Source organism: Helianthus annuus, chromosome 17 (genome assembly GCF_002127325.2).
Source record: "Helianthus annuus cultivar XRQ/B chromosome 17, HanXRQr2.0-SUNRISE, whole genome shotgun sequence".
Lineage (NCBI taxonomy): Eukaryota > Viridiplantae > Streptophyta > Magnoliopsida > Asterales > Asteraceae > Helianthus > Helianthus annuus.
This window is the reverse complement of record NC_035449.2, coordinates 119,572,783-119,599,175: the sequence shown is the minus strand read 5'-3', so window position 1 is coordinate 119,599,175 and position 26,393 is coordinate 119,572,783. Positions and strand designations below refer to the sequence as shown.

General features: G+C 33.5%; 3 protein-coding genes across 8 annotated transcripts; 2 read left to right on the top strand and 1 right to left on the bottom strand.

Annotated features, from left to right (window-relative positions):
- The first annotated feature begins 843 nt into the window (after positions 1–843).
- Positions 844–7,500, top strand: LOC110920768. Of its 2 annotated transcripts, none has more exons than XM_035986859.1 (10): positions 844–1,180; positions 3,630–3,707; positions 3,799–3,982; positions 4,189–4,415; positions 4,495–4,597; positions 4,838–4,938; positions 5,064–5,238; positions 6,554–6,724; positions 6,839–6,939; positions 7,031–7,500. In XM_035986859.1, exons 1-10 carry the CDS (start codon positions 920–922, stop codon positions 7,088–7,090), a joined length of 1,461 nt encoding a protein of 486 aa, XP_035842752.1. In that variant the 5' UTR covers positions 844–919; the 3' UTR covers positions 7,091–7,500. The 2 variants fall into 2 exon arrangements, with proteins under 2 accessions (XP_035842752.1, XP_035842751.1); XM_035986858.1 differs by having other exon boundaries at positions 863–1,180; positions 3,799–4,111.
- A 1,047-nt stretch (positions 7,501–8,547) lies between these two features.
- Positions 8,548–10,185, bottom strand: LOC110922263 (probable E3 ubiquitin-protein ligase HIP1). The gene is made up of 3 exons (XM_022166566.2): positions 10,025–10,185; positions 9,807–9,938; positions 8,548–8,860 (listed from the first exon to the last, which is right to left on the bottom strand). Exons 1-3 carry the CDS (start codon positions 10,091–10,093, stop codon positions 8,726–8,728), a joined length of 336 nt encoding a protein of 111 aa, XP_022022258.1. The 5' UTR covers positions 10,094–10,185; the 3' UTR covers positions 8,548–8,725.
- Positions 10,186–23,050: 12,865 nt separating this feature from the next.
- On the top strand, positions 23,051–25,479 carry LOC110923109. Of its 5 annotated transcripts, none has more exons than XM_035986857.1 (4): positions 23,051–23,330; positions 24,234–24,346; positions 24,645–24,946; positions 25,041–25,479. In XM_035986857.1, exons 2-4 carry the CDS (start codon positions 24,268–24,270, stop codon positions 25,050–25,052), a joined length of 393 nt encoding a protein of 130 aa, XP_035842750.1. In that variant the 5' UTR covers positions 23,051–23,330; positions 24,234–24,267; the 3' UTR covers positions 25,053–25,479. The 5 variants fall into 5 exon arrangements, with proteins under 5 accessions (XP_035842750.1, XP_022022975.1, XP_022022973.1 ...); XM_022167283.2 differs by having other exon boundaries at positions 23,053–23,330; positions 24,228–24,346; XM_022167281.2 differs by having other exon boundaries at positions 23,053–23,330; positions 24,176–24,346.
- Positions 25,480–26,393: the final 914 nt, after the last annotated feature.

Genomic DNA, 26,393 nt, shown 5'->3' with positions numbered 1-26,393 from the left:
CCGGATATTTTTTTTACCATCGGTTAACCGAAATTAACCGAACCGAATCATTTATTTTTTTTTTTATATATTTCTAGCTTTTATACCTACCTGTATTTCATGTTTTATACTTTCATTTCATGTAATAATATCTAGAGTGAATTTCAAGGATTGTCCTTTATCTTTATACCATTTTCAGGCGTTGTCCTTTATGTTCAAAATTGACGAGTTTTGTCCTTTATGTTTTCATAGCATACACGTTTTGTCCTTTAGGCCTAACTCAGTTAGTTTTTTTCAGTTAAATTTGGTCATGTGCTTTGCATATGTGGGCATTTTTCTCAATTCAAAGGTAAGTTCAACGGCAGATTTACAGCTCAAAGCTTCTACAATCTTTGAATTGACAAAAATGCTCTCATGTGTAAAGCACATGACCAAATTTAACTGAAAAAACTAACTGAGTTAGGCCTAAAGGACAAAACGTGTATGATATGAAAACATAAATAACAAAATTCGTCAATTTTGAACATAAAGGACATCGCCTGAAAATGGGTATAAAGATAAAGGACAATCCTTGAAATTCATATTTTTCACTTATTTATGCTTTCATTTCATTTATTTATACATCCATTTCATGTATTTATACATATATTTCATGTATTTATACATCCATCACATGTATTTGTAGGCAAAAAAATTACCCTTGTTTGAATTGGTTATTAACCGAAAACTAACCAAACCGAACCGAAAATCGACAAATTAACCAAATTAACCGAACTGATTAACCGATAACTTCGGTTACAATTACGGATAATGCTAATAACCGAACCGAACCGTGCACATCCTGCCTCTCCTCTCGATATATCTACACACCTGTAAAATCGTCATGGAAGCTCAATTTCTTCCCCATTGAAGCTTCAATTCTACACAAATTCCAACAAAAATGTTCATGCTCCAGTCAGATCTCCGATCCGCTATTCAAATCGCTGCAACCTACTGCTATTTCAACCCTAACCGCTACGATTCACCATCCCCCAGACCGGTTTCCGTCCGTACGCCCTCACGGCTGAAGCCGCTTCACGCGGCGGCCGTCGAGCGCGTCGCCGAGAAGCCTCCGATCTGTACCGCCGATGAACTCCATTATGTTTCGATTCATAATTCCGATTGGCGTCTTGCTCTATGGCGGTATAAGCCTCCTCCGCAGGTCTGTGTTGTTATGCTTGACCTAATTTTGATTTAGTTTCATTGCAGTATGAATTTGTATGAATGTGTTTTCATGTAATGATATTAATATTGATTTAGTTTAATAGCTGTATGAGTTTGTATGAATGTGTAGTTATGTAATGATATTAGTGGAGATTGGGAGGGATATATGCAAAACACTAAATATTGCGAGAATAGATTATTCATTAGTTCATTAAGATTGTTTAAGATAAAGAAATGATTGAAATGCAATGTTTGATAGTTCACCTGAAATTCAAAAAAAAAAAAAAAAAGAATTAATTTTGTTTATGTGTATAACTTATACATGTGTAGGTATAGGGTGAAAAGTTAAAAAAACATATGAGAAAATTAGTTAAATGGTACATAAATATGCAAGTAAGAAGTACAATAATTTAAAAAAATATGAACCGATGAAAAAACTAAACGGTTTAGGACTCTTCTGGCTATAATGTAGTGTTGTGTAATGAAACTCCATCATTCTGAATAGTTGTGTGATTAATCCGTTCGATCAATTCGTATGCATGGGCACATGGAACTATTATGTGAATTTTATTTCATACCGACCTACATAACTAATATATTCTTGGCAGGGGCGGACCTTTAGTTATGTGGGGCGGACCTTTAGTTATGTGGGGCGTAGCCCGGGCTATGGCTCAAGTTTTTACTAGTAGTGTTAAATTTTTTATTTTTTTCGATTTTTATACATAGGACACCCCTGAACAAGTACGAGGACACCCCTCAAATTTTTTTTTTTACAAAATAATAAGATGTTGGTAAGCCCAAATAAGTAATAATAACACATTTGCTAAGCCCAAATAAGTAAATAATAGCCCAAAATTGAATGATTATTGATTTGGGCAATTGGGCGGCATGTTTTTTTTTAATATTATATGATTGCACGATAAAAAAAAATTTGGGATACCCCTGAGTTGATGTTCTAGTTCCGCCTTCTTGGTCATTAAACTTTAAATTTGGCATTTATGTAATAGTGAAAGTAGTTTTTATACCTTATCCATCTGGAATTCTTCTTCTGAAGGGAAAGTCTTCATTCAGTTATTGTTATTGGTTGTAGAATTCATGAAATGTAATAAGGTCTCACCAAATTTATAGATGAAGAAAAATGTTGAACTGTGCAGACTGTAGATACCATGTTCATATGTTTATTTTAGGTAATTAGTTGTGTGTAAACATGATTATGATATTGAAATGCTTAAGACATCTTACACAAGGCCTCTCAAATTATATCTTGGATTCATAACCATAGTTGTTAATGGCGAATAGCGATAAGGTACCTATATGCGACATAGCGATAAATAGTGAGCAACTATTTTATAAATAGCGATACACTAGAAAAAAAAATTTATATGTATATTATATCAAAATACCCTGGTATACATATATCCTAGTTTACATGTATATTTAACAAAAACCTAAAATCCAGCTATTTTATAGCTATATTTAATTGCTATTTATATTAAAAAAAATGTCGCTATATATCGCTATTCGCCTAGACCTATACGCTACGTAGCGTGCTATGGCGATCGCTACGCTCGCTATTGACAACTGTGTTCATAACTGCACAAAAGAACGATAAGGCGATAAGTGATAACTAGGTGCATAGCAACACTAATGCTATAGATGACCAGTATGCCTTGCATAATACAAAATGGTTGTTGAAATCTTAGTGGAGATGTAGCGAGAATGGGATCTGTATAGGTATTCGAGAAGGAAAGACAACTGGTTCACTTGATGATCAAGTTAAATGCGATAATCTAATAATAGTTTGTGTAGACTGGATAGATTAAATGTATACAGAGTTGGATAAATGCGAAGTCTTGAAATTCGACATGTGAAAGAAAGAAAAGAATATCTAGGTGTTACAATTCATATGCCATATCTTTTAAATAGTGATCAATATTTCTCCTCTCTAAATACTCCTAAGTTCAAAGGCTCGAGAACCGCACAAAAAACTAGTTTGAAATGTGCTCTTTTACCTAAAGCAATAAACTCCGAGACAAAAGAAGATATACATCATCTAGGATACATATCTTAAGAAATTACACACTAACCCTATTCAACAAGATCAAACATAGAAACTAGACTACCCCCGTTATGGAGATCTCAGAAGCTACATATACATGTGTGTATATATGCACATAAATCCACACACATATAAATGCATGTACAAGGTGTGTGTGTATGTGTGTGCCAATGGGTGCATGTATGTATATATAGGCCGAGAGAACACCCTCTTATGACTTATGAGAATACCTCTTATGGTAACAACAGTGAGTCAGGCTAGGTGATATTACATCTACTAAGAAATATGTTTAAACCCATAATGATGTGGAAAAAAAGAAGTGTGCGTATTAATTTAGAGATCAGTTCATATATGATTATATATCTACTTTGTTTATGCATTCTTGTAGGCACCTTCAAGGAATCATCCATTACTGCTTTTGAGTGGAATTGGTACAAATGCAATTGGATATGATCTTGCTCCCGGGGTGAGTTCAAAGTTATGTTTCTGCTTCTTCTTCTTCATCGTACTTTACAGTTGACATTACCATTAATCAGCGTCTTTTTATACTTTTGCAGTCTTCATTTGCACGCCACATGTCAAGCCAAGGATTTGACACATGGATACTTGAATTTCGAGGAGCAGGATTAAGTTCAGAGGTGGCCTCCAAGGAAGTCAAACAGCCAGTCAGCCTTCCTCCTGAACGGTTGGATGCAACTTCCAAAAACCCCCCAAACGTCATTTCTGATTCCTCTGCACAAAGTAAAGTTTCTTCTGCTGGAGAAAAGAAAGAGACGGTTGAATCTGATTCTGATCAATCACAGTTATTGACGACATTTACAGAAACTTTTAAACGTTTTTCCGAGAGATTAACAAACCTAATTAAGGAAGGTCAATAAGGATTTGTTTTATAACTACAGGTATAGTTTTGTGGAAACTTACACCATGTTTCTGTATAACACTTTCAGGTTCTCCAGAAGCCTTACAGAATTCAACTCTGGCTACACAAATAAGAGATTTAAGTCAAAGGCTTGTAGATATTATGGAAGAAGGTCAAAGATCAGTGTCTCCACCGATCACCGATCTGCTAGATCGCTTTTCTTCCACAGTTGAAAACCTTCAAAGTCAAATTGACCTTCTTGGGAAATATAACTGGGACTTCGACCACTACCTGGAAGAGGACGTGCCTGCTGCGGTGAGGCCACTAATCATTTATATTAACATGTTTTAGTTTTAAATCAGTTATATTTAATCAATGGGTGTCTATAAAACAGATGGAATACATACTAAGACAATGCAATCCGAAAGATGACAAGTTGCTTGCAATTGGCCATTCCATGGGTGGTATCTTACTCTACTCCATGCTCTCTCGGAATGGTATGATATGTATAATCTTTTCATTAATCAGAGGTGTCATTCTTGAATCATCTAGTTAGAAATGGGTTGATTTAGGCTATCTCTAAGGGGTCACATAGGTTAAAAATGATGTAAAATGTGTTCAAATGCTTTTAACCTTATATGTCGCTCTATAGAAAAATTCAGATTGTTATTAAAAAGTATAATCTTGTAATCATTTTTAACACCGGTCTGTTTATTAACGCTTGGCTGTTTTACAAGCTTATGAGCAAAGAGACTCAAGATTGGCTGCAATCGTTACTTTGGGGGCTTCACTTGATTACACTACTTCAAATTCAACACTTAAATTACTCACACCTCTGGTAAACACAACAAAAAAATTCCTTGAGTGTACTTTGTGCATGTTTTCAAGAAGTTTGTTATTAGAGTTGACCAGTTATATTTTGTTGTTTAGAGTATAATGAGTTATGTTTTTTGTGAGGTACAGGCAGATCCGGCTCAAGCGTTAAATGTTCCAGCTGTTCCACTAGGTGCATTACTTGCAGCAGCTTATCCTCTTGCTTCTCGTCCTCCATATGTTATGTCCTGGTTAAATCGTCTCATCACTGCACAGGATATGATGCATCCTGACCTCATGGAGAAGTTTGTCATGACCAACTTTTGTAAGTTCCCTAAATACTGTTGATTCTTTTCATATGGAAATCTTATCTTCCTTTTAGTCTTTTTAGGATATGAATCATCTTCTCTTACCCGTAAACTAGGGTTCTTTGACCTTCATTAATTGGTTAGATTCGCTATTTAAAAGATAGCGCTACAGTGGACCAAGTGGTTTGTTTCTGCAACTGCCATTTATTCAAATAAAAAATGTAGCCACAGCAAAATTGAGCAATGTGTAATATACATGTTACTAGGTTACAATCCCGTGTATTAAAAAAGTTATGTTAAAAAAATATATGCATTGCACGGTTGAATAAACCCTTGTATTATACTAATAGAATATAACATATACAGTCGTCAAGATATGTAATTTAAAAAATAAACATTGACGTGACAGATATAAATTTTGTTTAGTTAATTTTTAAAACATTATTTTTTAACCGGGTATTATTAGTAATTCTTTTATACCCCTTATTTTTTATTGGAGTGAATTTCAAGTTTTGTCCTTTATCTTTAGGCCACTTTGCAAGTTTTGTCCTTTATGTTTAAATTTGACGAGTTTTATCCTTTATGTTTAAAAATCAAGCACGTTTTGTCCTTAAAAATCAAGCATAAAGGACAAAACGTGCTTGATTTTTAAACATAAAGGACAAAACTCGTCAAATTTAAACATAAAGGACAAAACTTGCAAAGTGGCCTAAAGATAAAGGACAAAACTTGAAATTCACTCTTTTTTATTGTTTAACATATTGTATTTTTACCATTCTTACCATCCAACCACATTAAATATTTAGTATTTTGTTGGAAATCACTCATAAAGACGATTAACATCATTATTCTTCGTTTTTTTTTTAATTTTAACCAACATAATTTTGAACTTGGTGAAGATTTTAAGTAAAAAATTTAAGTTCTATTAGAAAATTAATAATTAATTTAATATTAAATTCATTTGATTAATGATATAGTAACTATCTTTAATTAAAAAATAAGTATCCATAATTAAGTAGGAGAGAGAGGCGGGAAAGCCAAAAAAATAGAGGACTTTAATGGATGACACGTGGGGTAGCCGTTGCCAAACCAAAACAAAAAAAATCCACATGGCTGGCCAAGCCAAGCTAAGCCACGCCACACCACACCACACCCCTAGTTTTTGAGTATTACCTTGTGGATCCCACCCTCGCCATGTGTCGAGCAATGCCCCCAACCCAAGCCCCTCCACACCCCATAGTCTTATATAGTATAGATATGGATTTGAACAGGTGGAAATTGCTTGCTTGCAACTTACATTGTGTTTGCAATTATTGTTTGAGCAATGAGCAGGTACGGTGCCTGCCAAGCTACTTTTACAGCTAACAACAGCCTTTCAAGTAGGCGGATTACGTGACAGAAGTGGAACTTTTTTCTACAAAAACCATATCAACAAAATTGATGTTCCTGTTTTAGCCATTGCTGGTGACCTTGATCTCATTTGTCCACCTGAAGCTGTATATGGTATACGTCACATTACTTTTTATTACCAGTAATAATATATCTTTCTTAATCTTTTTATTTTCAAATTATCTAATCATTTTTACTGACTTGAGTCAATTGGACTAATGAAAACAGAAACGATCAAATTAGTTCCTAAGCATCTAGCCAAGTACAAAGTTTTTGGTGAGCCAGGTGGACCACACTATGCTCACTATGATCTTGTTGGAGGTCGTTTGGTATGTCAATCATTATCTTTTCTTCTCCTAGAACTTGTGAAATAACTCATGAACCTGACTTGTTATGTTTTAACTACCCTAAAAATCGCAGGCACCAGAACAGTTATATCCATGTGTAACCGAGTTTCTGACAGCTCACGACTCGACCTAATTTATTCATACTCCATATCATATACAAACATACTTTGCATAGATCTACATTATTTGGAGGAGCAACCTCAGTAAACTCATGGGCAATGAATGACATCCCCCACCCTTTGACCGCCATGAAAATGATGCCCGGGAATCAACTAACAGTTGATGCACATTGAAATGTATATCGATGTATCATCTTCTAACGTATCTATACAATTTGAGGCGGGTCTAAGACGGGTCTGGTGCGTCTGCATACATGCCCAACTTTCTGTAGAGTAAAATTGACGAATACAAATATTATTTTTATTGGTATTGGAATGGAATTATGTATTTATTAGTCATGCATGCCATGATTTTGAACCATGGATCTGTCACTGTATTCATTGAACAACTTTTGTGATATATATGGAAACGGCAAAGTCATTTTTTTGAACGGCAACTTTCTATAAAGCCATGGACAACGGCAAAGTCATTTACACAGGGTTTTCATAACTCGACCGGTACTGGCCGTTGATCAGACCGGATTTCATTGTTATTTTTTCTCAACCAAAATCTCATTTCCTATTTCAGACTTCATAATTTGTTTATCTAAGGTTTCGTATTATATTAGCATTGCAAATCTAGGACAAAAGAAGTACTGTACATTGTTTTAGATTAGTTTTGGGACCAATCTATTCCGTATAAAATTCAACTACCCAAAACAAGAATTTGACATTAAAAAGGCTCCAAGAAGTAAGAATGTCAACTGACCCAACCAAAGTCCAAAAGTGGAGGGTGGGTGGTTCTTGTGCTTAAATCTAAGACACATTTTCTTACGAAAAGAAATATTTTTTTTGAACACTTTAATGGATTTTGATTTAAAGATTTCTTCAACTTTTTTTACTCTTGACTACACTTTATAAAACTTTCATTTATTTTGTAAAAATTTTGGTTTTAGACATGTTCGGTACAGTCACTCACTAAGAATATCCTACCTAGTAAAATTTAACATAGTTCGAAATGAGCTAAAAAAATTAACTAAAAAACTGTAAAAAAGAAATGCAAATGAATTTGCAATCGTATGTGTTATAGTTATAACTTAAACGAAATAAAAAATAATAAAAGAAAATAAGTTAGATATTATATATAAAAAGTTATTATTGGTTATCAGATAAAATTAACCAACTCCACCAAGCTACATATTCTTAAAAATGTTCCCCCACTTGCATTTACATATATTTAAATATGTTAAACTCAATTAATATGGTAAGTATACTTATTTAGGTGAATACTATACTTACAACGTATCCATCTCCGGGATCTTTCTTCTGTTTAGTATGGGGTAATGGAATGGATGAGTGAATGGAATTGACGAGGTAATGGAATGGACAACGGAATGAAATGGATTGTTCAAATTTCAAAACACCAACATTTCAAGGCCAACAACTAGACGTCACTGAATAAACGCACAACAATAACACAAATCCGAGACAATGGTAGTAGCAGCAAATCACTTGTAATAACAGCCGTTAAATCCAACAAATGCCCGGTAAAATCATGTTAAGCAAGCACAATGGAAGAGAAATGTAGAACCCAAGAACAATTCTCTCTTTTAAAAAAAAAAAAAAAGTTTTATGCACAGATAGATTCAGCTATTGTGGATACCGCCAGCCTACTGCTGAGACTCAACCGCTGTTTTGCAGATGGGACATGTTTTCTTCTGCCCCAGCCACTGCTTTATACAATACATGTGATACAAATGCCCACACTTCAGTTTACCAATCTCATCCTTTTCTTCATGTTCCTCCTGTCACAGTTTCATAATGTCAAGTTAACGGGACGGGTTATGTTCCATCGCTAATCCTTAATTTTTATGTTTTTTTTTTTGTTGAAGAAGAATTGGTTGAAAGTTGTCCCAAGTGTATTTTAACTTCATAAATCGTTAACTATTATCAACATACAAAAAAGTGTTTCGAGCCAAACCAACCCAACATCTATGGTTTTAATCAACTAATCATTTTAAAGAAAGCAAATCCAATGCCCTATGGCAAAAGAAAATATTTGACCAGACCATGATGGGAAGAACAGACAAGTAGGTAAAACTTAACCCCAAGACTATGGTTTCAGGAAACAAACCGGTCCGTCGGTTTTCGAGGTTTAATCCTGATTTTATTAGTTTTTTCAAAATCATTAGTTTAAATTTAAATAGATAAATATGATAAAGATGGTATAGAAATATAAAACATATACATAACTACATGTTCCATGTTCCAAATTTAGAACATAACTACATGTTCTAAATTTAGAAGAAAAAAATGTTAAATAACGGATAGGTTCAGTGTGGCAGTCTATGAGAATTCACGTACCCCTGTTCGAGCTCGAAAAATATGCTCATATGCTTTAACGATAAACAATATAATTATAAAGCATAAAGTGTATTGGGTTGGGCCCAATAAACCTAATGTTAAGTTGGGTAATTATAAAGTATAAAAATGTATTTGATAATGGGTCTCTATAGTATATTGGATTTGTTATGTGTGTACATTTTTTTTTTTTTTTTGAAAAATAACATATATATATTGAATTTTTTAAAACATTCCGTGCCTCTCAAAATCACGAACCTTGTGCGAAAGTCCTTTCCGCACACAATAAGAGCCGCCCATGAGGTTCACATGGGTATAAATCTCAAACCAGCTGACTTAGCCATATATTTTGTAATTATTACTAAAGGGTAATTTTGACATAAGGGAAACCTGGCAAATGGTGCATTTCCATTGGATCATCTCTTTCATTGGTAACTTGGTTTTCTTGACACAACGACGTATCTGATCTTCTCGTAAACCAGTACTCACGTTCCCAATTTTCTCACCAAGTTCCAGAAGTTGCTATATGATCAAAACAAGTACAAAAAGTTTTAATAAAAACACCAAAAAAACTGAATGGTTTATGTGATATATGATAATAAACAAACCTCATAAGACATATTATCGACATCAAGCCTCCAGTCTCTGTATCGATCATGATCTAATCTTCCCCCCATGAGTAGATGATTAGCAACCGTATATTTTAATATCTATTTTATTATTATGTATGTGTGTATTGTTTAAAGATATCTCCACATGTTTAGGAGATTTAGTTTCATTTCTTTATCCATTGTATGTGTATATGGAGTTTTCAGTTGGTGGAAATAGTCTTGTTGAAAAAATATTTATCAAATTGAAGTTTTTCAAGATTTATTTGTGTCTCACTTCTAAATATCATTGATTTTTTGGATCCAGAGGCGTCTCTTAGAATTCACGTACCATGTTCGAGCTCGAAAAAATGTGTCATTTCGTAATGTTTTATTATTACTATTTAAAAAAAAAAATCAAATTAGTATTGGGCTCAATAAACCTAATGCCAAGTGAGCTAATTTATAAACTATAAGAAATGAGTTGTAAATGAGTCTATATTGGAATTGGTATGTGTTTACTATTTAAAAAACCTAGAGTTAATTACACAGATGGACCTTGTTGTTTATAGCCAGTTTCACCTTTGGGTACTAACTCTTTTTTAACAGGTTTAGGTTTTATGGTTTCAGTTTTGTAACACCTTTGGGTACTAACACCAAAATTATCAATATAATGACTAAAATACCCTTCCATTTTTTTAAATTTTATTAATGTAACACCTTTGTGTACTAACACCTAATTTTATTTAAGTTTAAATCAATTTTACAAAATCTATTTTTTTATTTTCATCTTTTTATTATATCTCTTGATTAACATATAATCTCTTTATTTTCATCTTTTTATTATATCTCTTGTAGATTCACTTGATGATTTGTCCCTTGAATAGTTAGTTCATTTCATTTTCATTTTATTGTATTCATGACCATCCTTGTTGTTCTTATAACAACTTGTGCATTAGTTAGTGAATCTACGAAAGAGGTTTTAAATGAAGGATTATCCTCCTACCTCCATGTATGACTTATATGAAATCCTTGAAATACTTGTTGGACTATAATTATACAATACACTATATAGAGTATATAAAACATATATAACATATATAATAACCGAACCCTTGATGATAATCAAATGATTATTCGTCAAGGTACTAAGTTACATCATCTAAATACTTAGTTTCTCGTTACGATTCTAATGGGCATTCAAACCCATGAAATCATTCTAACCTATACGAGTTTTATAGTGTCAAAAAACGAGTATTAAGTCTAGATGATTATTTTCTCGTATACATACTTTTGGTGTATTTTAAATTCCTAATTCCGACTCTAATCATTCCTTAAATTTCAATCCAAACACATTCATCCTCCTAATCTCATTAACTCGTCAATACTTGGACAATCGGAAGACTTAGCAATTTTGTGAGTATACTCGACCCATTTTACCGTTTTCACACTTTTTGGGTGTAACATGTTTATTTATACAAAACACACTTAGCACTCATATTCTTATGCAATTATACAAATAAACAATCCTATACATGCTTACTATTTGTTATGCTCGATTCGTGTTCTCTGGGTGATTCTTATGTGATGAACCTGTCATTAACTTCGATCAAGCCTCCCTTAACATGTATAGCGCTATAGGAGTAACGCACCGCCCGTATTCTTGAGGTCATGTTAAGTCATTCATTCATATTTGCGGTAATCTTTGGTTTGACTTGTTTGTTCACATGCCAGTTTATACGTTAATCTTGATAACTAGGTTTGCCATGTGGATTGTTCATTATTATTTTTATACTTATATGCTATTACACCAAACTTGTACACTCGCCAATACTTTTGTATTAAACTACGCTTTTAAAACATGTTGCAGGTTATTGATGATGTTGATGATGCATGGAACATAGTAGGATGCCTAGATACACATTTTTTATTTTGTATACTTATTGTAATGTAATTCTTTTATTTCAAGTTGATGTATTTGTTTTCAACCTTTGTAATTGACTCTTTAGAAATGAAATGAAATTCAATATTTAAATTTTTGTCGCAAATAATAGTGTTATGAAGTCTCGAGCAATCTATTTCGTCTCACTCCGATGTTTCCGCCATCAGTTGGGGTGTGACAGATTGGTATCAAAGCCATAATTATAGGGAATTAGGAAAATTGCTATGTTTTTGACCTAGTCTATAGTTAAGTACCATACTCGACCATACATGAGGCATATGTTAATTTCTTGGAACGTTTCTTTATGTATTATTCTTGAAATGCTTTCTTATGTGCTCATACTTGTTTTATTATTCCTTAATATCACTACAAGAAAAGTGACCAGACTAGTTATTAGGGACTGATATATCAGTCTCTAATACGTAATATTTGAGACTGATTTATCAGTCACTGATAATATTAGGGACTGATTTCTATGCACCTTATATTAATTACTAGAAATCACTCTTTAATATCTAAACACCTTATTTGAAACTGAATTTCAGTCACAAATATGTTTGCATGGTATAGCTTTTTGGAAGGACGATTATTGACTACTAAATTTTAGTCTCAAATATGTTCCCTCTATAATGAAAGATGACACATCTATGTTGGAGACGAATATTCTGTCTCCAATATAGATGGAACATATTAGGGACTCAATATAAGTTATTAATATTTTCAAGACAACCATAATTAGGGACTGATATTCAGTTTTGAATACCTTTTTGTATAAGAAATGATTGGTGACTAATTTTCAGTGTCCAAATATGTTGAAATTTTTCGAAAACTTATTAGGAACTGATATTCAGTCTCCAAAGTTTTATATAGATATAAGAAACAGTGATTGATAATTAGTCTCTAATAATCGATACAAATCATTTAATTTTAAAGAAGAAATTACGGACTCAAAATTAGTCCTCATATTTATTGTAACATACTATATTGGGGACTAGTATTTATTTAAGAAAAGAAGATTTTTTTATAAACAAGCCCAACCCGAGCTTCACTTATGAGGCTCCAGTATAGTTAAGTTTGGGCTCGGCTCGACTTGTTTACACCCTAGTGAATTCGATCAACTGTTATAAAAGAACTGAAGAGTGAAAATCAGTCTCTAAAGTACTTATAAAAACCATATTGGACACTGTTATTTAGTGCACAAAGCTTATTTGTAGATATAAGATCATGGATAACCTAAACACTATTTAAAAAAAGCATATGCATTATACGTTTAACATAATACATGATATTTCCAAAATTAGTCTAAATGAACATAAAATAAGTGAAAAGTTCAAGAAAATACATAATAAAATTATTAGCATCTAAATCAACCGATTGCAACACATTAACAACCTTCACATGTCCAAGTAGCACAAGCCTCTAAAACACATCATTGAGCCCAATCCAAACCAAATCGAATGTTGTACGAGCCAACTTTATTAAATACTACGTGTGATTCCTTCCTTGATAATTATACTTTTCCCTGCAAACACAATATTTATAGTAAATGATTAGATAACGTAATACAACTATACTATTACATATATGTATATTAGTAAGAGACTAATACTTGTGAATTTAAATAAACAAAACTCTTACAAAATTTATAGAATGAACATTATCAATCATCATTGTCTGACTCATCATTTTCAATTTCATTATTGGGCTTATCAGCGTCTGACTCATCCAAATTTGACTTTGAACCAAAATCTTCCATGCTATGATCAAAATCATCTATCTCATCAGTAATAAAACCATCTATAGTGCCATCGGAATGATGTTGAACATCAACAATTTCAATAATTTCATCTTCAACATCTTCACGATGAAGGTTGACATCTTCTAACATATCTTCTGCATTCTGAATTTCTGGAATATCCCACAAGTGCCTATGTGTAATTCTTTCAATGATTTTCCATTGTGAATTTGGTTTAAGTATATCATTTATATAAAACACTTGTTTTGCATGGTTTGCTAAAATGAAAGGATCATCCTTATAAGCATGTCGGGACGTGTCTATGCTTATGAAATGAGGTTCAAATATCACGTGCTTTCTTCATCGATCAGTATTAAACCATGTGCATTTGAATAAAATAATACGATAGCCTCTTATGAGTGACAATTCAATGACTTCATCAAGGTATCCATAGTAATCGTCTTCGATATCATTATGAACACCTGGTACCATAACTCCACAATTTTGTGTTTGTCTGCAGTCATCGCTTGACTTAACTAAAAATTTTACTCCGTTCACTATGTATCCCCTTTGGCAACTATTATTTACTCATGGAATCTTATTATTAAGTTTTCAGAATTATCTATGATTTATAATAAAAATTAGATTTAGCTATAGCATGAATTTGACTAAAGAGCTAATTTGAGTCTACTAAAAAATACACAACGAAAATAAGTCACCATATTTACGCTATATTTACGTTGCCACCTCATGTAACGCCCTGCTTCTATGTACTTTCCATAATTAGAAAGCTCGCCTTGTAATGTTATTTTTGGAAATCTTGTATTATTATAGTCGTCTTCTCGTTGTAAAATCCGAGACTTGGATCATAAATAAAATTCGTATTTCTTTAAATTCACCATCTACATATTCATACATGTTCATACGTTCGAATTCATTGTACATCGAATCCTTATTTGTAATTCATACTTATACGATACTTATTCACGATGCATGTCCATGCTTGTCCTTAAATTGTTGATACCTAAAAACCCCTAATAATATGCTTATTTATACAACGGTTAATCATCTAATATGTGACATATACTTGTCACTTACAAACATGTTACATACTTGTACATTACACTTTTTACCTAGTTAAATCATGTTTTATTTCATATTTCACCTTGTTACAAGTTAGGGGAAACATTGTTGCATATTATTACACAACTTAACTAACAAAATTACTCATTATAATGTTTTAAAAAAATAAAAAAATAAAGAGATATGGCAGCCCCAATTCAGCAAAATTCAGCCCCATATAGTTGGGTTTTGTGGGCTAGTTTCAAGGTGTAACCCCTTCTAAACACTTCCAAAGCCCAACCCATTGAAACCCTAATCCTTCCCCCTATAAATACCACTTATAACCAGCCTCTCTACCACTTTTGCAACACTAAAAACTCTCAAAACATCCTCCAAACCGTAGCTGAAAGTAAAGGTTCGAGCAGATTGACACCCCTTCACGAAAATGAGCATAACTCACTCATTTCTTAACGAAATCACTTGATTCTTTTTCCCACTTACTTGGATAATCATGGGGTTCGATTCCTAGACTTCTCCTTGGAGAAATCAGACCTGGAAATGCCCCGAAATCATCCATAAACTTTCTGTTTGTTTTTATGTTCATCAAAAACTTGTTTATACCTATGTAACTTGTGTTCAACACATCTCATACCTATGTCCTAATGCTTACAACTTATCCCATGGTTGGTTAAGCTTAAAAACAAGGTTGAGACATTTAAAATCAGAGGATTAAACCTCATAAACTTGGTGTTTTGTCTAGGGTTTCAACCCACAAATCATGTCAAACATAGCCTTTGATACATGAGTGATTAGGGAACAACTTGGGTTGTCCTACATACAATCCTCACGTGATTTGATGATTTCTATATAGTTAGGTTGTTTATGTTATTGTGCAAATCCTAGTTCGTGACCCTCCTTGGTTGTTGTTACACCAAGTGAAGTGGTGAACATTCAAGGGGTTCCTAAATGGAAGCATGTCCTTCCTACCCCATACATGACATCTATGATAACACGAGGTGCCTAAATGAAGATTCTAATCTTCTACCTCCTACTTGAATTATTGGACTAAATAATATGTAGTACTTAACCTAGATATATATATACACTCATTCGAACCTTTGATGTTGAACTCATGTTTATATGTTAAAGTAGTAGAACATCACCTAAGACCTAAACCTTGTTGTGATTCTTATGGGTGTTCAACTCATGAAAACATTATCATAACCGTTGTGGTTACCAAGTGTCATACAAGTGTTAAGTGTTGAAGATGATTATTTTCACATGCTATTCACATATCTTACTTTTTATGTTGTTTTGAATACCGAATCTCGACTCTAAGCATACTTGAACTTTAACCCTACACATTCAATCTTCCAACCTCATCAACTCGTCAATAATTGGATAATTGGAAAGCATATGCAAACTTTGTGAGTATACTCGTATTTCCCCCTTTTTACTTTTACCACTTTTGGGGTGTAACATGTTTACTTATCAAAAACTTACACATGAACATTTTGCTTAAACACATGAACATTCCTATAACATGCTTGTATACGTGATGGCTTGATACTTTAAACTTGGGTGATTCTTATGTGTTGAACTTATCATTAACTTCGTACGAGCCTAACCGTGACATATGTAGCGCTATAGGATTGACGACCCGCCCGTAGACTTGAGGTTATGTCATGAGCATGTTGCATCTCTTTTGGTTTGATATGTTAGACACATGCCATATTTAAATGTTTATCTTGAATCACATGCTTGCTATGGGGAATTGTTTAAAACTTATCTTTTGTTATGTACGTACCAAACTTGTATACTCGCCTTTGCTTTTGCATTGAATTGTATTTTAAACATGTTACAGGTTGATGATGACGATGCTATGAAAAGAAGTAGCGTTGATGCCTAGATACACATATAGACGTTTAGGTTTAATATGTCGTATCAATTTTGCTTATGTTATCATGTATTTCTTTTGAAGTTGTTGTTACTTGAGTTTATGTAATGTTGACAATTGAAAGTTATGAAATGAAATGGGAATTATTTAATTATCGTCACAAATAGTGTTATGATGTCTTGGGCAATCTTCACACTTCGTCTCATCCCGATGTTTTCGCCATTGGTTGGGGTGTGACAGATTGGTATCAGAGCCATAACTATAGGGAATTAGGAAAAGTAGGAATGCTTTAACCTAGTCTATAGTTCTAGAGCCTTATTCGTACCTTTTACTTAAAACTACTTGCATGCTATCTTATTTGCTTTTATTTATTCTCTTGATCTTGTAAGCATATGTGTCATTTATGCGTTAACACTTAACATGCTATACTTATTTTTATTATGTGTTAATACCTGTTTCATCGTCTTATCCTTTATGTGTGTTCTTGACATACTTTTTATGCATTAATATTCGTTTCATCATTTCACTTTTATTGTGATATTCTTGACATGTTATACTTGTTTGTTTAATCTTTAATATACACTTTTCCTCACGCGTTTTACTCGACTATTCTAAATCCGACAACACACATATTACACAAACGAGACGAGTTCACCCAAAATAGGCGTGAAACCCACAATTTGGTGAATGACTCTCAATCCTTCTACTTTTCTTTTTACACGGAATTCACCACCAAGTTAGGAGTGAAATCCTCACCTTGATGGAGAAATTCGAATTTCAAACTCTAGTGGACCCTCGTCAAAGTGTTGAAATTAAATTTTGACCCGACGAGTACCAACCACACTTAGGATACGAAATCGTCAAGTTAGGGGTGAAACCCGCACCTTGGCGACTAGTTCCACTCCTTGATATTTTTGTTAAATCCCGCCAAGTCTCGAAATTTCGATTAATTTGGGACATGTAGTAACCGGAAGGGTAAATACCGTTAACCGACTTGTCGGCGAGAGTATTTTACCTATTAGGCCAAAGCATGCTCCTCAAATTCAAAAGACTTTTCGACCACTTTGGTTAGTCAAAGTTCCGTTTGGAACACTCCAAACTTTGGTCAAACATGTGTTTCTATTGTTCATTTCATACGATGCAATCTTTCAACCTCGAGTTTACCTTGATTTCTCTTTTCACACGCACAACATATCGAACCTTTTCGATACATTTATATATGCATGATTTTCATATAATTTAAATTCATATTCCTTGTAACAACTAGTGGAGAGGTATCATCGAGATTGGAGTGATTTCCTTACCTTGACGATTAACTCCACTCCCCTTTTCTTAAAAACGACCTCACTAACGAGTTAGGGGTGATTCCCTTACCTAGGTGATCGTTACCAAAACGTCTCTTCAAAATATCTTATTATGCAAACTCGATCATATTTTATACCCAAATTGTTTATCATTATTCAAAATACCCACTCATACCGATTTCAAAATACATTGATTTGTCAAAACGTACTCAACTCATATGCACGAGATTCTTAATCATGTCTTAAAACATTTTATTACGCAAACTTCAAAACCTTACGAAATGCTACCTATCAATTTAATCGGCCCAATGAAACTCTTGCCCATGAACTTCGTATTCGACATAATCACTAAAACTTGCTCACATTATATCGTCATACTAGAGACTTCCATTCTTAATTGAAACCAAACCAACCTTTCTCAATTACCTATAGGATCTTATAGATATTATGAGATCGTTTTACCAAAGAATATTTCCAACATCAACGAACCATTTGTCAAAACCCTTTAAAATGAACACTAAGACCTTTGATAAATCCCTTTTCCAAGGATCAACGTATTCACAAAAACTCCAAAATTTCTTGTTTTGATGAAACGAACTTACCTTTTCCTACACCTATTTTTCAAGACACGTGGGCAAGAAGACTCCACGGGGACCGACCATCTTCGGATTTCGTAAACTCTTTTAAAACAAAGGCAACATTTCCATTCATTACAAAATACGATATGCATGACCAATAAGTACTTTATATCCTCTTACATATGCAAACTATATTCTACCTTTTTAAACCAAGCCCAATCTAAATTTGATTCAATAAACTCAACGTTTCGTTTAAACAACTATACATGCATGTCATCATACACGTTTTGTCGCTTCATCGCAACAATTTCACTTATATCGTTCGTATCTACATACTCAACCTTTTGAGCACTCTTACATACGTAACTTTGTTATGTTTCAATTAATACTATATACGTAATCAATAGTATTTGTACTCACCCTCTCACTCATATTCATAACAACACATTTTATGCTTATACTTGTAATCGTATTCATACTTGTACTCATGCGTTTTATGATTTTAATTATATTTATACGTTTCATGCTTACATGTATACTCATACTACGCGTACGTTTGATACCCATACTTACGTGTATATTCATACTTAAACTTATACTTATGCTCATAATTTTGCTTATACTCATGATTCATACATTCGTACCTATACGCGAGCGTAACCTGAGGGATTCGCTTGCGTGGGTCCCACACATACTTAAACATGGACTTGCTTATGTACCATATTCTTGTACGTACACATTCTAAACTTTTTATGTATACCCCGATTCATACACAACTAGTACAAGCTATGCGGATCATGCGACGATCAAGATAATCGCGGGTGCACACGGGATTATAGTGATTGGCTCATGAAAAACCATAGAGTGTACTACTGTGTATGGTAAGACACGGAACGTAACATGACACCGAACACGAAACGGACGTAATGTGGTCAAAACATGGTGGATACGCCGCTGGTACTTCCTATACATAAGTGTTTTCATCATGTTACCAAACTTTCGTAAGACGTGCCATGAGAAAATCAGTGTTTTGCAGACCTTTTAGACCTAATTCAAACTTTAAACAACTCACAAATGCGCTATATCCGATTATCCATGACGAGGCTTCATTCTTAGCACGCTACTTTGTCTATCCAATACATATGCCATTCTTATACTTGCATTCGTTTATTAAGAGTCAATCGTTCAATTCCATATACGCAACTATACTTTTCCAATTATGTTTGGTACCTCAAATCATTTTAGACAAACGAACTCCTTTGCAAACCTATCTTGTCATCCTTCAAAATTTCATACTTTTTACGTTTCAAAATTTTCAAGTCTCAATTCTTAATAGTCAGCTTTTGCCAAAACTCTTTCAAGTCTTCCTCTTGAATAAATTTCGGGACGAAATTTCCTAAAGGAGGGGAGACTGTAACACCCTGCTTCTATGTACTTTCCATAATTAGAAAGCTCGCCTTGTAATGTTATTTTTGGAAATCTTGTATTATTATAGTCGTCTTCTCGTTGTAAAATCCGAGACTTGGATCATAAATAAAATTCGTATTTCTTTAAATTCACCATCTACATATTCATACATGTTCATACGTTCGAATTCATTGTACATCGAATCCTTATTTGTAATTCATACTTATACGATACTTATTCACGATGCATGTCCATGCTTGTCCTTAAATTGTTGATACCTAAAAACCCCTAATAATATGCTTATTTATACAACGGTTAATCATCTAATATGTGACATATACTTGTCACTTACAAACATGTTACATACTTGTACATTACACTTTTTACCTAGTTAAATCATGTTTTATTTCATATTTCACCTTGTTACAAGTTAGGGGAAACATTGTTGCATATTATTACACAACTTAACTAACAAAATTACTCATTATAATGTTTTAAAAAAATAAAAAAATAAAGAGATATGGCAGCCCCAATTCAGCAAAATTCAGCCCCATATAGTTGGGTTTTGTGGGCTAGTTTCAAGGTGTAATCCCTTCTAAACACTTCCAAAGCCCAACCCATTGAAACCCTAATCCTTCCCCCTATAAATACCACTTATAACCAGCCTCTCTACCACTTTTGCAACACTAAAAACTCTCAAAACATCCTCCAAACCGTAGCTGAAAGTAAAGGTTCGAGCAGATTGACACCCCTTCACGAAAATGAGCATAACTCACTCATTTCTTAACGAAATCACTTGATTCTTTTTCCCACTTACTTGGATAATCATGGGGTTCGATTCCTAGACTTCTCCTTGGAGAAATCAGACCTGGAAATGCCCCGAAATCATCCATAAACTTTCTGTTTGTTTTTATGTTCATCAAAAACTTGTTTATACCTATGTAACTTGTGTTCAACACATCTCATACCTATGTCCTAATGCTTACAACTTATCCCATGGTTGGTTAAGCTTAAAAACAAGGTTGAGACATTTAAAATCAGAGGATTAAACCTCATAAACTTGGTGTTTTGTCTAGGGTTTCAACCCACAAATCATGTCAAACATAGCCTTTGATACATGAGTGATTAGGGAACAACTTGGGTTGTCCTACATACAATCCTCACGTGATTTGATGATTTCTATATAGTTAGGTTGTTTATGTTATTGTGCAAATCCTAGTTCGTGACCCTCCTTGGTTGTTGTTACACCAAGTGAAGTGGTGAACATTCAAGGGGTTCCTAAATGGAAGCATGTCCTTCCTACCCCATACATGACATCTATGATAACACGAGGTGCCTAAATGAAGATTCTAATCTTCTACCTCCTACTTGAATTATTGGACTAAATAATATGTAGTACTTAACCTAGATATATATATACACTCATTCGAACCTTTGATGTTGAACTCATGTTTATATGTTAAAGTAGTAGAACATCACCTAAGACCTAAACCTTGTTGTGATTCTTATGGGTGTTCAACTCATGAAAACATTATCATAACCCTTGTGGTTACCAAGTGTCATACAAGTGTTAAGTGTTGAAGATGATTATTTTCACATGCTATTCACATATCTTACTTTTTATGTTGTTTTGAATACCGAATCTCGACTCTAAGCATACTTGAACTTTAACCCTACACATTCAATCTTCCAACCTCATCAACTCGTCAATAATTGGATAATTGGAAAGCATATGCAAACTTTGTGAGTATACTCGTATTTCCCCCTTTTTACTTTTACCACTTTTGGGGTGTAACATGTTTACTTATCAAAAACTTACACATGAACATTTTGCTTAAACACATGAACATTCCTATAACATGCTTGTATACGTGATGGCTTGATACTTTAAACTTGGGTGATTCTTATGTGTTGAACTTATCATTAACTTCGTACGAGCCTAACCGTGACATATGTAGCGCTATAGGATTGACGACCCGCCCGTAGACTTGAGGTTATGTCATGAGCATGTTGCGTCTCTTTTGGTTTGATATGTTAGACACATGCCATATTTAAATGTTTATCTTGAATCACATGCTTGCTATGAGGAATTGTTTAAAACTTATCTTTTGTTATGTACGTACCAAACTTGTATACTCGCCTTTGCTTTTGCATTGAATTGTATTTTAAACATGTTACAGGTTGATGATGACGATGCTATGAAAAGAAGTAGCGTTGATGCCTAGATACACATATAGACGTTTAGGTTTAATATGTCGTATCAATTTTGCTTATGTTATCATGTATTTCTTTTGAAGTTGTTGTTACTTGAGTTTATGTAATGTTGACAATTGAAAGTTATGAAATGAAATGGGAATTATTTAATTATCGTCACAAATAGTGTTATGATGTCTCGAGCAATCTTCACACTTCGTCTCATCCCGATGTTTTCGCCATTGGTTGGGGTGTGACACCTCATCACTGACATCATCATCGTTACCGGTGCATTTTAATAGGCTAATTTTTTTTTTGAACGACAAATTTGGATCATTAGTGGACCATTGGAGTATCATTATGCAACCAGCGAAACCACTCGATCATATTCATCTCCACTAGACTATAATGCCACCATTTTACTAAAATCACTAAGTCGCAACCAAGCCTCCTAAATTTTTGTGTCATAGTCTTTCATTATAGGTTTATTTCATTTTCTCAAAGTCCAACATGAGCAACCACCCAACAAGTAACAACCAAAAGGTTATTTAACGAAAGTGTCATAAAGATGTGTTTAAGTGTCATAAAGATATGTGTAAAATAGATCATTAACCTAAAAAGTTTAAAAAAATAACTACAATTAGGTAATGTGTAACAATTGATTTAACCAGTCCCAAAAGTCAATTTTTGAAAAGAATTATGTTATTTTATTTTTCATTGCATGAATATATAACATCTTAAATTAATATAAAAAAGTTTAGTGTTATGGCTATTGTTAATTTAATCTAGAAACCATAAAGCAAACCCATTTTTAAATTGATGTCACTAACAATATCAAATCAAAATTAAAAATATACATGGCATCTTTCGTGATGTCACTAACAATATCAAATCAAAATAAAAAATATAGCATCTTTTGTTCAGAAAGAAAAAGAAATATACAGGGTATTATTTTGGGAAACCACATCTTAACAAAACTCACTCCTATCATCCTTGGCGAAACTCTTGCAACAAATAATCAAAGAAATCGAGATGTCAATCCCCTCCATATCCACGTTCATGTCCAAATATTCAAACCCTATTACGCTCCAATTACTCTCTCACGAAACCCTCTGCTCTGACTCTATTATATGCTTGGTCTTGAAGTCGTTGTGCGAAGAAGTTTTGGCGGAGACTCACTCAGTCGATCGAGGTTTGCAGAAGATTAAGGTATCAATTGAACTTTTTTCGATATAATGAACACTATCAACAGATTCGACAATAACAGATGATATATGAATATGTTTAATTGTGCACTGAATACAATTATGTGGCTGAATGGATGGCTTTCCATTGTCTAGGATTTAGGTTTTTTCACTTCTGAATTAATGGCTTCCATCATTTCAAATTTAGGATTTTTTTTATTCGATTTCGCATTTAGGTTTGTTGTGTTTGCAATTTTCTATCAAACGGGTTTTCTAAGTTTTTTCAGAAATTCTATTTAGTATTACGGAACTATAAATTAAAGAGGTAGTACCTTCATGTGTTATAGCTTCATGTCAGCATTGGCTGATTTAACACATACGGAGGGTGGGCATAGGCCTACATACGGTTCAAATGCCTAATGTAAAACTTATATATTGGAACTTTTTGACCCAATTATGAATGAAAAGGGGGCATTTAAGACTGTTGACAACAAATTATAATTTCTTTTTAAACTCTGGTCCAAGTCTCCAACTATCAACACATATGGGTTTCTATTTAGTTTTGTCAACTATCTGATTGCTCAAAATTCTTATACATATAATAAGCATCACACACAAATGTTAGTTTGTAATTGGAAACCAGGAGACCATGGCCCTATAGTTTTATTTGGGTATTTCCATTGGGTAAGGGGTTAACAAAAGTTATTCTTTCTTTTATGAACTAAGCCATCTGTGCAAATTGAGAATGCAAGGTAAAATCAACAACTACATTTTTTTTATCATCTAATAAGCAGTTGATTTGTTTATTTTTGGTTCAAAACATTGGTTGTGTAATGTATATATCGTTTTGTTATGTTAATTGACTATCAGTTTCCTTGAGTACAATGTGAATCTTTATGTTAATGATGATGGTCCTTACAAGAGCTAGGCCTGAAGAAGATTCCCGAGCACCTACAAATCCGATGGTGGCCGAGGGAAGCGCATCTGCTAGAGTACCGAGAAAGAACCGTAGACGCAAGTCTAAAGACATTACAACTATCGGTAAATATCATAAACCCTTGATTATTTAAATTTTGTAATGTTTGTTGATTATTTAAATAGCAAGTGTAAATACATTATATATATAGTTTCTTTGAATCTTTGACCCAATCTCGTTTTAACCTGAACCTTTCTAACCTGAACCAAATAACTCTTCTTATGATCTAACCCGACCCGTCTGTTTTGCTAGGTATGTAATACTATGATTTGACTTTTTTTGTTGACTTTTTACATGTACATAACTATAAATTTTGATTACAACTAATAAATATATGACATATTTATGAATAATTCTCTTTAGATTCACCTGCAGAACCATATGTAGATCAACATGTAGAACAATCTGCAGAAGAATATGCAAATCCCCCAAAGAGGCGTGGTCCAAGTATAAATCACAACGTTACAAGGTATTTACAGAATATGCCAGAGGGTTTCAAAATTACTTTGACACTAGATAAGGCCACAAAAGCCTTCGTTGGGACTTCAGCAACCGATTTTGCAACCGAGTTAGGAATAATTGTTCGCGATGTTTTGCCGATGAGATTTCACAAATGGGATTCGGTACCGGAAGATGTGAAAACTTTGATGTATGAGAAATTAGAAGTAAGTTGTGTATATCATTCTTTTAATCATTGAGAAGCTATTATGACCTTATGTTTTCATTTCTATTACTAACATATATATTCAATACAATCAGCATGGGAGGTAGGTGTTGGTCCTGTGTTAAGGAAAAAAGATAACTGGATGAAATCGTCAGTCGAATCATCTCAACGAGATTCAACTGAGAACGAAGATTTGAGAAATCAGGTTACTGAACTCAAGGAGGAATTGAAACAGAGTAACGAAAAATACGAAAGAGTGACAGAGTTCTTGAGTAGAAAATATCCAGATTTTGAGAGCACAATATCTACAAATGATGCTAGTGAAGATGATGGTTTGAATGCACTACACAATGAAAGTGACAACACTATCTAGGCAGTTAGTTAAGACGTTTATTACTTTTTTTTTCTCTAATACTCTTCTAAATTTTAGAATTGATGAACTGGTGTTATTTTCATTTTCATTGTCTATTGTTATGACATTAATGCTTGAGTTTATTGTGATTTTAAGAAAGCAAGAATCATTTTGACGAATAATATTAATGTTGTGTTAATGAGAATGGTTTAATATATAATACTATAAATTCGATTGGGGACTACTTTTTAGTCCTTAAATATATTTGTTGGGAATTGTAAATGCATGTTAGGGACTCAACTAAAATTGAATTTCCAACTATTTTTCAGTATGTAAAAAATCATATTGAAAGTGACACATAGTATTAGAGACTAAAAGATAGTCACCAGAAAAGATATTAGGGACTAACTTAAGCGAGTAATTTTCAGACCCTAAATAAACATATTGGAGACTAAAAGTATTTTTTTATTTTAAACTGATTATCAGTCCTTAAAAGTACATATTAAGTACTAAAATAACATTGTATGTGAGACTAATTTTTAGTACTTAATAGAAGCATATTAAGGACCGAAATCATGTGGTACTTGAGACTAATTTTTAGTCTCTAAAACATCTTATTGGATACTGATTTGACATGGAATCACAAACTTAACAAAACTTTATTAGGGACAATATAGACATGTTTATAGGACCGTTTTTCAGTCCTTAAAGTAATACACATGGGACTAAACTAACGTAGTATCCGAGACTAATTTTTCAGTCACTGAAGAAGGAATCGGGGACTGAAATGATGTGGTACCGGGAGGTAAGTTTAGGACTGAATTTTTATGTATCTGAGACTGACTATTAGTCCTATTTGGTGTCGTACAATAGGGACTGATTCTTAGTTGTTAAAACCAGTATCTAGTACTAGGTATCCGAGACTGGCTGGGGACTAGCAAATCAGTCCCTGATAACCACTAGGGACTGATTCTTACGCATCAAATACTGATTTTTCAGTCCAGAAAAGACATTTTTTTTGTAATGTATACGCCTTTCCTAAGGCATTTTACTCGGTTATACTAAACTCGAAAACACTCGTATTACACAAACGAGA

Coding starts and splice junctions, on each gene's coding strand:
- LOC110920768 (XM_035986858.1), top strand. CDS start 920: ATGTTCATGCTCCAGTCAGATCTCCGATCCGCTATTCAAATCGCTGCA. Junction 1,181..3,629: donor GGTATAAGCCTCCTCCGCAG/GTCTGTGTTGTT, acceptor GCATTCTTGTAG/GCACCTTCAAGGAATCATCC. Junction 3,708..3,798: donor GATATGATCTTGCTCCCGGG/GTGAGTTCAAAG, acceptor ATACTTTTGCAG/TCTTCATTTGCACGCCACAT.
- LOC110922263 (XM_022166566.2), bottom strand. CDS start 10,093: ATGGGGGGAAGATTAGATCATGATCGATACAGAGACTGGAGGCTTGAT. Junction 9,939..10,024: donor TCGATAATATGTCTTATGAG/GTTTGTTTATTA, acceptor TTGATCATATAG/CAACTTCTGGAACTTGGTGA. Junction 8,861..9,806: donor GGAAATGCACCATTTGCCAG/GTTTCCCTTATG, acceptor AAACTGTGACAG/GAGGAACATGAAGAAAAGGA.
- LOC110923109 (XM_022167281.2), top strand. CDS start 24,202: ATGTTAATGATGATGGTCCTTACAAGAGCTAGGCCTGAAGAAGATTCC. Junction 24,347..24,644: donor TAAAGACATTACAACTATCG/GTAAATATCATA, acceptor AATTCTCTTTAG/ATTCACCTGCAGAACCATAT.